The sequence below is a fragment of the Triturus cristatus genome, chromosome 7, assembly GCF_964204655.1.
Source record: "Triturus cristatus chromosome 7, aTriCri1.1, whole genome shotgun sequence".
Taxonomy (NCBI): Eukaryota; Metazoa; Chordata; class Amphibia; order Caudata; family Salamandridae; genus Triturus; species Triturus cristatus.
The window spans coordinates 397,466,212-397,478,267 of NC_140590.1; the positions used below are offsets into that span (position 1 = coordinate 397,466,212).

Sequence of the window (12,056 nt, forward strand, 5' to 3'; positions counted from 1 at the left end):
CTGTCTACCTTTGACATAAATGCCATCTGTCCTTACCAATCCAAGAACTGTGAAGGTGTCAGGTCATCCAAACAGTAACATTAATAAGACATCCAATGCAACATCAGTGGGACAAACGTCTTATTATCTATTCTTAGAGGTCAGCTAACAGCAATAACATAAACAATGTAGTCTGAGTTGATGTATATTTACCCTGTTTGTTTATACTAATGCATCTAAGACTAGCATATTGATGCATACAAGTTATGTCAGTGATGAAAAGTATAAAAGTATCATCAAGTGGCCACTTAGGGAGAGAGGTCCTTCACCTCAGATTATCACGCAAGATACTGCCAGAAGATCCTGACAGAGACTGCCAGTCTGCCGTACTGCCACAACATCCTGTCCTACATGGAGAGTTGACACAGAGCCACGTTGGACAGGAGAGGAGCAGAACCGAGAGGAGCTGAACCTACCTGGCAATTTGTTTTCCCTTTGAGTGAACACTTCTTGGTGTGCCCAGGTACGCAGTGCACTGATTTGACCTTAGAAACTCTAGATGCAAGATACTCCATGCTCTCATAGTATAGAGCATAGAAGTAGGCTTTAGGGAGTTAGGATTGCCAAATGATGTTTCCACCAAGGTAGTAATGTTCACATTATTTTCACTGTTACCAACATGTGTTAGTGCTGTTTTAATAATATTTGGTGTGATTATTTTACATGTGCTAGGCAACAAGATGAGACTATTGAAATAAAACATGTTTAGACATAAAGTGTCTTTCTTTTAGTGCAGTGTTTGTGTGTGACATTATAAAGTACAAAATTGGATTTGAATCATCACTGCATCCCTGAACTCTTGGTAAGGTACTGTAAGTAACCCAAAGAGCATGGACACCACATCAATTATGTGTTGAGTGGGACTACAATAACCTGTTCTTTTACATTCAAGCTCTGATGGACTGAACTAAGTTCAAGCTTCCGTGGGTGTTAAAGCAAACCTTGTAGAGCTAAGCCGGAGTCTTACTTTACTCAACTGGGCCTGATACAGAAAAGAGGCTAACCGCAGTGCGGTTGTTGCAATGCACTGCTGCCTGACTTCCGTTTGGAGCGTGAGAGATGCTCAAATCTCTTGAACATTAATTCGTCTTTTAAGGTTGAACCTACCAGACAGGGAACACTGTCTAGTTCTGAAAGGTACTGTAAGCTTATCATGAACATACTGGGGCTTAGAGTCCTCTGACTGCTTATCATTGATTGGCCTTTCTGTCACTCTTATTTGGCTGCTTCTTATTTGATAGCTATTTTGTTCAATCTTATGTTTGTCCCTCCCATTGAGCACAGCATACTTAACACCTATTTTACAGGCTGCCTTCTAAGCTTCCGGTGCTCACTTTTAGGAAACTACTTTCTTCTGTTTGTTTAAGCAATCAAGGGGAGTGCATTTGTTTTCCAGCTGTCTTGCTCCTGGCATTTCTCCCCCTCACTCACTCTCTATGCCCATGTTCTCTTTCTCACATGTGTGCTTCTGCCCCCTTTCTCTTTCACCTGTTTCGTCTCCCTCTTGTTATTTCCCCGCCCGCCCTGCGTTTTGCTTCTGCACCCACCAGTCCTGTAGCTTCCACCTCGCCTCCTCCTCAACCCAATCTCACGCCCCATTTATTTTTTTTCAAAAGGACTTTCACATTACGTTTTAAAAGAGTTCTTTTATGCTTCAATCCATCGCCGATCTGTACATTTTGTAGGCATGTGCATGAGTTTTGAATGACTGCGCGAGCCTACAAAATGACACCGTGACCACATCATGGCACCTTCTTTTTTACCTATGCTGCATAGCAGCCAAGATGTTGTACAGCACAGCTAACAAATGTTAGCACAGCCTGTTGGCTTTGCCAGTGCTTGTTTCAAAGTCACAATCCTCCTGCCTCAGTAATAATAATGTGGAAGAAATCAGATTGAAACATCTTGCTAAATGTAACACAGGCTGGCATAGAGGCCTCCAATGAACAGCAGACCTCTCCATGCCAGTGTTCAAATCATGTCTGCCCGCACAATTCCACGAAATGTGGAACATTGTGAACGCAACCTGAGGGGGTGCATGCACTGAGGTCTTCGGCACAACTGACTGCTCTTCCATTTCACTTCTACTGACACGACGGAGTATTCCCGCTTTCCCCAAGTAATTCTCAATAGTTCACAATACATATAAATTGACATTTTGCACTGGCCTTGAGAATGCAAAGTTTATTGTGCACCAGACCCTCTTATAGAGTACAGATACCCACAGAAAGTGTACATTGTTGATATAAGAACATTTGGCTCATAAAGATATTATAGAATGTTATTGTGGGGTTCGCCTCTGCATCTAAATGTTATGTATGTAACAGACTAACACCTTTTAACCCCTCAGTGGACCTAATGTGACAGCTGCTTTCGTTTTATATCGTCATCTTGAGTTCATAAATCTAAAAACTCCGCAGGTAAATCAGAACATAATATTGATTAACATGTGTTTACAGATCAGTTATGCCTCATCTGTTCAGGATCTTAGTGACAAGACACAGTTTCCCTCGTTCCTGAGGACCACCGCCAGTGACAACTTCCAGGCCTACGGCCTTGCAAAGTTGGTGATCTACTTTAATTGGACCTGGATTGGCATTCTGGCTGAAGACAATGACTATGGGCAACAAGGGAGCCAACTGCTAAAGGAGGAACTGGAAAAAGCTGGTGTGTGTGTGGCATTCCTGCTTGCCATTCCCAGGGCGTTTTCTGGAAAAATAGCTGAGAACGTGATAGAGGTGTTGGGAAGATCGACAGCCAAGGTCATTGTGGTTTTCTCAACAGGCAATAGTGTGTACCAAGTTATGCAGAGGGTCGCCAGCAGAAAGATAACAGGAAAGATCTGGGTAGCCAGTGATGGCTGGTCAACATTGTCCACACTATCCACTGCTGAGTCGCTTAATATCTGTGAAGGGACCCTGGGCTTCTCTGTCCGAAGAGGCTACATGCCTGGGTTCAAGGAGTTTTTGGAGAGTCTCCATCCTTCCAGGACTCCAGAAGACATCTTCTTGACGACCTTTTGGGAAAACACGTTTAAATGCAAATGGCCCATCCAAGTCCAAAATCACACAGTAAGTGGCATAGTAAATGAGGTACCCACATTGTGCACAGGAAGTGAGGCTCTTCAGGCCCTTGACCTACCTTTCCTGGATATGAGTGACTTAAGCACTAGCTACAATGCCTATAATGCAGTGTTCAGTGTGGCTCATGCGCTCCACAACCTGAAACTCTGCCAACCAGGAGACGGACCCTTTGTGAACCGAACATGTGCAGATGTGCGAGACTTTCAACCATGGCAGGTAACACTATTTAGTTTTGATAAGGGAATGCATAGTGTCTTGATTCTACTCATGGCATGCAATTGTATTTATTTGCATTTTTCTGTGTTGGATTTGTGACTGTTTTGACCAAAAACGCTGCACATTGATTATATGGAGAAATATATTTAAACAGTTCAATTAATGTTAGCTACATCAACCTGGAAAGATATTTTGGGCAATAAAGAAGACAATAGTCAAAACATGTAAGCTCTTGAGTTCAACAAAGTTTGAGTAACTTTAAGTTACTTAAGGATCGAAGTAAATCCCCATCTTAATGTGCAGTTGTTGTGGCATCACAGTACTTGGCTGAGTTGTGAGATGCCAATTGTGATGCAGTCGGTCCACCAACTAGTAACATTATTATTCTTGGAATTCTTCCAGTTGGATGTAATAACTTGAACAGCAATGGCAAGTGACAGGTCCAGAAATGTACCTAATTGAGAGCGTACTGGCCAAGAGCGTGAGGAACTTCCCAGAAAATACAATGGGTATCAAAAGGGAAGTTAATGGAACAAATAGTGGAAATAGTTCTACAGACCTGCAGCAAAAAGCAGTGGCCGGCAGACAGTGGAAAAACATATGTAGATATATGCCAGGGAGGGTTTTACAAGATCAACACACATATGATAGATTTGGGTTATATTCCTGCAAAGAAAGTGGAGCAATATACAACCTATTATAAAAATAATAAAGGGCTTGTGTCGTGCTGGCATTGGAAGAGGTCTTTGTGCATCTTCCTCCAAATTGAACCACAAACCCTTAAAGAGAAGAAATGCTGAGGATAAGACTCACACATTAATTCAGTTTAGACTTGGGACGGGAAGGGGTAGTGTAATTTAAATATTTATATATATATATGATACTTTATGTGATGACGAAAGTGAAATTGGGTTATAAGGTGAAGAACGTATATGGGATTGTGATTGATTGAGTATGGAAATAGCCTGTAAAAGAGCGCCTCTGATAGACTCTTATTTGATGGCATAAGCAGAGGGAAGATCAAATGTGGTTTGAATGTCCAAAAAAGGAAGAGGAGTCATATCACACAGTAATTGTTTGACTTGACTTATGCCTTTAAAAACCCATTGCTTCCAAAAAATAGTACGATTTGAAATTTTCAGAGGTTTATTATGCCAAGTAGAGGATTCCAGGAATTCTTGTACTGGGCTGTGTACAGATACGGGATGATACTATAATTTAATAGATGGAGCGGAAAAGGCTCAAGGAGGTTTTGGAAAATATGGTAAAGAATGGAAAGGAAAAGGTGACAAAGTGAATCCTCCAATCTGCTCCAAATATTATTAGGTGGAAAATCAGTGTCCCTAATATATGGTAGAACTAGTTTTAGAACAAAAGCATTATGGTATTGCTGAAAGTCTGAAAAACTTATGCCACCCAATTCTTTGGGTTTACAGAGAGATGCTAAAGAAATGCCCGATATTTTCCCATTCTAAAAAAATGCAGCAAGCGATTTATTTAATAACTTAAAAAATGTTAAAGGAAATTTAATAGGCAACATGGACAAGTAAAAGTTGATGACAGGTAAAAACATTATATTTATAGTGGCCAACCTTCCTCACCAAGACAAATATAAAGTAAACCTTGTCTCCTTCATTTGAAGAATCTTATGATGGACATCATCTAAATTTATCTGAATTATCTTTGTCATGGAAGCAGAAATTTAATTCCAAAACACTTGAAAAAGTGTGGAGACCAGTTACACCCTGTGCCATCAAACATATCCTTCCGACAATACTTATTGAGGGGGAGTACCTCAGTTAATTCCCCAAGAGTTAACATGCTGAAATACTTGATAACGCACATACATTTCGCAAAAGTACTGTCTAATGTGTATAAATGCTGATATACTAGATAACGCACATGCACCTCACCAAAGTACTGTCTAATATGTTGAAATGTCATGTATTGCTTGATGCATGATTCATTGTGCGATCTATATATACGTATGTTCATTATTGGCAACTGTTGAAATCCATGGAAAAACCCAATAAGGAAATAAAAAAAATAAAAAAAGGGGGAGTACCACAGATTTTGAAAAGTTAATTTTATATCCAGATAACTTAGAATAGGAAGATAAAAGATTAGTAAAAGCTGGCATTGATAATTCCGGTTCTGAAACATAAAGAATCACATCGTCAGCGTACACAGAGAACTTAATGCCAGTATCTTTATGTCGAAAGCCATGAAATGATGAGGAATTTCATAGTGTGTGCAAAAAGGGTTCTAGGGATAAAATAAAGAGCAAAGAAGATAAAGGACATCCCTGTCTGGTACCCCGTAAAAGAGGAAAATATGAAGACTGAGTGCCATTTAAAAAACAGACATCATCGGAGAGGAATATATTATAGCTATAAATTTGAGAAAGGTTGGACTTAAACCATGCCATTTAAGAGCCCGCATCATAAATTTCCAATTGATACAGTCAGAAGCCTTTTCGGCATCCAAAGTTACAGCAGCCATAGGCGTATTGTTAACAGAAGCCATATGTAAAATATCCAGAAACACCATAGAATTGCCAGTCATGTGTCTTCCTTTCACAAATCCAGTTTACTCAAATCCAACCATATCTGGAATTAGAGGGGAAATCCTAATAGATAAGATCTTTGCGAAAAGTTTGCAATCTAAGTTGATAAGGGAGATGGGTCTATAATTGGCACATGAGGAAAGATCCTTATCCTTTTTAGGAATCAAACAAATCATAGCTTCTAAAAAAGTCAAGTTAGTATTGTTTTGTGGAGAGAAATCACTGCTACAAGGTAAGTAGGTGCAGGAGAAAAAGATGTGAAAAACAGGAATAAAGCTCAACAGAAAACACGTCTGGACCCGGTGCTTTATCTTTGGGTAGTGCATTAAGCATGGATTTTATTTCAGAAATTGAAATAGGCACTTCTAGAAGAGAAAGATCCTGTGTCTGTTGCTGTCTTGGTGGGAGGGAAGTGAAAATGGGAATCTAATACCTCATCTGTGGGAAAGTGATCTGGTGTGTAAAGATTTGTATAATAATCAGTAAAAAATGTAACATGAGGAATACCACTTTTGTCTATAATCTTTACATTTTTAGACTTTTAAGATTTAACCTTCAGGTAATTGGCAAGTAATTTGCCAGCCTTATTTGTAACAGTGATCCAGGAGCTTCCCCTGTTGACCTTTAATTGAACTCAGATTTAGCATTCATTAAACGTTGTAGCACACTATCATTCTTGGTTGTGAAAAATTAATGTTCCAATTGCTTAGTAGATTGAAGCAGTAATTAGGCTTCTTTATTAGCTTTTTTCTTTTTGGCCATGACATAATTAATTATATGTCCTCGGGCATCCCAAACAATATAAGCTATTGTTGAAGCACCATCTGTTAAATTTAGAGGTCTCAGGTAATAAATCGAAATCTATTATAACCGGTGCATGATCTGAAATTAATATTGACCCAATTTCAGCATGTGTAAGTGTAACCACTGGTGGGGGGCTGAAATAAATATATAATCGATTCTGGATTGAGATTTATGAGTTGGTGAATAAAAGGTGTATTCCAATGTATCCGGAGAGTATAGCCTCCAGGAAGCAACTAATCCTCTGGAGTGAATAGATCGTGTAAATGTTTTGCGCATATTTAACTTGATATTTTCTATCTAAAAAATTATCTACAATCTGATTAAAATCGACACTTACAGTTAAATTTGCATTTGAACATGAGCTAAACACAACTGAAATTTGTTCCCAAAATTGCTCATCAATACTGGTAGGACCATAAATATTGAGAATGGAAATAGGCGTGTTATGAATGGTGGCCTGTATTAGAACCCATCGACCCTCCATATCTCTTTCTTCTTTTTCTATTACCAAGGGAAGGGATTTGTGAACCAATATAATGACCCTGTTTTCGTGGTCAAGGGATGGAGAACAAAAAACCTGACCAAACCAATTTTTATGCAATGAGTTTAAATCTTTGTCAAGTAAATGCATCTCCTGTAATTGAGCAATATTACATTCAAGCCGTGCTAAGTGGGCGAGAACTCGCTGTTTTTAATAGGATTATGCAAGCACTTGACATTCCAAGAAATAACCTTAAGGGAATTTACCATTGTAGTACATTAACATACATATTAAACCTTTGTATCTATAAAAAGAAACCAGAGCAACAAACCATCTGAATACATATAACTTGAGAAATGATCTAACAATGATATTCCATGAAGATCTATAATGCATATTGAGACCAAAGAAAAGGAAGAAAGAAAAGAAACAAGAGACGAAAGAAAAAGAAGAAATGAAAGTAAAGAAAGGAACAATGACTCTGCTAAAGACAACTAGAAATGACAAAAAGCCAAGAAGCTTCAGTCATGAAGAAAGTAAGACAGATCCATTGTGAAAAGAATATGATGGAGGGGTAGAGAAGCACAAAACTGAAGATGGACAACAGGCTAAAAGTCGAATTAGATTGGATAACAATAGCGACGGAGACAATCATTATAATAGAAAAGAAACAGAGAATAAGAAGAGGGAAAAGAAATAAAAGCATATCAGCTAATCATGTGACTAGGGCCAATAAGACAACAATACAAATAAGTCAATCAATCTATATTTGCTTTATTCAATTCAAGTATTAAATCATAAAAGCACAAGAAGTATCATTCAATATTTAAAAATAAGCATTCATAATTTAAGAATTTATCAAACTAAAAACTGATTAAAATCCACTACAATTACCACAGATATGAAATAACAGACAGATTACAAAGTGTTAGCCGCATGCTCAGGTAGTAAAAAAATCATCATGTGAATCAGTTAGTTTCAACAAGAATTGGACCTTGCATCGATGACCTTGTTCTGACCACCCCTTTCAGATATTTTGCAATGTGACTAGTGACATTTTCATAAGCTAGAGATTGAAGCCTTATAAATGTGGGTCGACATTGCCTCAAGCCTAGCATCTTCAAATAAGGCACAATCCATCTTCTCCTAAGTACATTATAAAATTTACAAAAAAATATAATGTGGATTGTCGACTGATTAGATACATTGTCACAAGGACAGGGGCAGAGAGAGCATGACCAGTCATTTAATTGGGGAAATGTAACCAGGTTGTGAAAGTTGCCTAAGCATAGGCACGTCAGTAAGAAACTATCATAATTACTTGGGGTACATAATAAATACGGTTGTATCCCTGTTTGAATCAAGAGTAATTGATTGGCTCTGACTGTCTGTTTCATAATGTTAGAAGACAGCCTGATCATCTCCAGGTGATTTAAACATAATGTTTTTAGGTCCAACCTCGAGATATGAAGCATGGAGTCAGGATTGTCAAACAACTCAATGTGGTCAAGGTCACCAAAAAATGTTTTAATATAAGTTTCAAACAATCTAAAATCACTTCCCGATTTAGGTCTATAGACGTAGACACACCTGTCCAGACCACAAGTCAACAATGGGAGTGCATAGCACATAAATTACCAATAAATACAACTTACCAAGACACGAGGATAATATAGAAACAGTAGGTGTAGGAAGGGAGGTATTTGGGGGACAATACATCAGCGGAGGGAATCCGGACTAGACAACAGACAACTGCAAAGAGGAATAAATAAATAAATAGCAATGTTAAATAAGTGGAAAATTAGCTAAAAGCAACAACAATTTCACAAACACCATTAACAATGAACATGCTACCAATAATAATGATATATTTAACTCCTTGAAATAATAAAAATATTCAATTCAAGGACAAGGGTCAAAAAGCATAAACCTATAACAGGTTAAGCGACACTAAATAAAGAGATCAGACTTTCCCAAGATTCATGTCTTCACCCTTGTGTTGGAGAAATAATTTCCTCAGGTCTTCTAGACAGTTGAATGAGAAAGTTTGTTCCTTATATGTGACCTTAAAAAAGAATGGGTGCACAAGTCCATATCTCGCATTCATAGATCGTAGAGTTGGACGAAAGGATAAGAACTACGTCTGACGAGTGCCAGTTGCAAGTGTTACATCCTGGGAAATTAAGACACTCCAACCGGACCATAGCATTTGTTTCCTTTGCTCTAGCCGCAAATAACACCATAAGCAGCTCAGTATACTCTAAAAAGAGAGCAATTATTCCTCTGGGGCTCCCAAAGCTTGAGGTATTGATAGATTTGGGGCCAACACGGTGAACGCATTGTAGGTTGAGATATGTTCCTCCTTTACATAAGTTGGCAGGGTATGCTCAGACGTGAGTCCCTTGCTCACTTTGCCACTGGATTCAAGCAAGCCTGGCTGAAGACGGCTGAAATGCCAGAAAACGGTCCTAGGAAGCTGGTTTCCGGTCCAGGGAAGACATGGCTTGGCAGTTCGGGCTGGACTGTTTCCATGAGGCACCCATGTCTGAACTGGGGTGGCAGAGTGGGCTAAAGAACGGTGATGGATTAAACCCAGATCAGTTGACTGGGGGTGAGTGCTTGCAATGTTCAACACTCCGTCCATCATTTCCTTTGGTTTTTGCTTTGTTCGCCATAAGTTGGCAGGGTATGCTCAGACGTGAGTCCCTTGCTCACTTTGCCACTGGATTCAAGCAAGCCTGGCTGAAGACGGCTGAAATGCCAGAAACCGGTCCTAGGAAGCTTGTTTCCGGTCCAGAGAAGACATGGCTTGGCAGTTCGGGCTGGACTGTTCCCATGAGGCACAGGGTCAGACTGATTTGCATATGGCCATGTCTGAACTGGGGTGGCAGAGTGGGCTAAAGAATGGTGATGGATTAAACCCAGATCAGTTGACTGGGGGCGAGTGCTTGCAATGTTCAACACTCCGTCCATCATTTCCTTTGGTTTTTTCTTTGTTCGCCATAAGTTGGCAGGGTATGCTCAGACGTGAGTCCCTTGCTCACTTTGCCACTGGATTCAAGCAAGCCTGGCTGAAGACGGCTGAAATGCCAGAAACCGGTCCTAGGAAGCTTGTTTCCGGTCCAGGGAAGACATGGCTTGGCAGATCGGGCTGGACTGTTCCCATGAGGCACAGGGTCAGACTGATTTGCATATGGCCATGTCTGAACTGGGGTGGCAGAGTGGGCTAAAGAACGGTGATGGATTAAACCCAGATCAGTTGACTGGGGGTGAGTGCTTGCAATGTTCAACACTCCGTCCATCATTTCCTTTGGTTTTTGCTTTGTTCGCCATAAGTTGGCTGGGTATGCTCAGACGTGAGTCCCTTGCTCACTTTGTCACTGGATTCAAGCAAGCCTGGCTGAAGACGGCTGAAATGTCAGAAACCGGTCCTAGGAAGCTTGTTTCCGGTCCAGGGAAGACATGGCTTGGCAGTTCGGGCTGGACTGTTCCCATGAGGCACAGGGTCAGACTGATTTGCATATGGCCATGTCTGAACTGGGGTGGCACAGTGGGCTAAAGGACGGTGATGGATTAAACCCAGATCAGTTGACTGGGGGTGAGTGCTTGCAATGTTCAACACTCCGTCCATCATTTCCTTTGGTTTTTGCTTCTTTAAGGCCCACCAGATCAGGAATGTGTACTCCAAGAAAGGCAAGCATTTCTAACCCCTACGCTCCTTCAAGAATGCCATAAATTCAGAGATTATTGTGCCTATTCCAATTTTCTAAATGTTCTGTTTGTTGTATCAAGAGTGCTACCTCCTTAGTCATACCGTCAATTTTGGCAGCCGCACCTGGCACTTCACTAATCCATTGTTGAACATCTTACACTCTGAATTCCAGTGTAGCTCACTTTTCCTCAAAACATTGAAGTGTGACGTTAGTCTCCATGGCAAAAGGTTTCAAATGCTTAATCTCCTTCATAAGGTCCTCCAAAGTCAAAGGAAAAGGAGGCTGTGTAGGGGATCCAGGATCTTTTTTCTGTCACTTGGTAGAAGCATTTGAGGCTTTGTGAGCAGTGGGCATGATTGTAGATGGGGTGACTGCCTTCAGACTATAAGGGGAAGAGGACGCTATAAGCATAAGAAGAATACTGCAATAGAGGCCGTGAAAAAGACTTGATGCCAAACAGAGAAAAATATCTGAAGGTAGTCTGTTGTTCAAAATTATCAAGTGTGACACCAAATAGTAGGAGGCTAAATTATTGTGGAAGGAGTAAGTGACAAAAATGGCCCAGCATATCGGCCCACTGCTCAAAAATAAAAAGTAAAGAAAGAATTCATATGAAGTAAATTATCAGTTAGGCTGCTGACACTCTGTATCGCCACACCTAGTTATGGCTGACAGGATTTGAAATCCATGACATTAGTGCATTATGAATCTAGCATGTTAGCATTCCCATTGAATGGCACTCTTAAACGTGCAAATAGTCATTTAGAAGCAATTACCATAAGCTTCTCTGTTTTTTATATGTATTTGGAGCCATATACAAACTAGCGTGACTGAACAAAGGAAGCCGGCACAGACGCGCTCTTCAACTCACAAGATGGCAGCTGTTAATGCTAATGCTGAGGTGCATGATGTGGGAGAGCAACGACGTGGTAAATTGATTAAATATAGCCAAAAGAGAAAAGTATTATCTCTCCCTGCGTTTGCGCACTGGTTCCTTCAGTACAATGGAATTTCTTGCATACACCACTGCCAGTATTGGGGAAAAGTCTCCGATGCCTTGCAGGGCCTCACTAACCTGTGGCCATCTTGCGGGCGGTTCGGCCACGCCCCCTCTAACAAGATTTTCAATCGTTGGGTACATCAAACGCTCTCTT

General features: G+C 40.2%; 1 protein-coding gene across 1 annotated transcript in view; it reads left to right on the plus strand.

Moving 5' to 3' along the window:
• The first annotated feature begins 2,486 nt into the window (after positions 1 to 2,486).
• Positions 2,487 to 12,056, plus strand: part of LOC146809778 (extracellular calcium-sensing receptor-like) — a 91,364-nt gene continuing 81,794 nt past the window's right edge. Inside the window, exon 1 of the mRNA XM_085614891.1 lies at positions 2,487 to 3,338. Coding sequence (XP_085471017.1) covers positions 2,487 to 3,338 — 852 coding nt within the window. The remainder of the gene's footprint in view (positions 3,339 to 12,056) is intronic.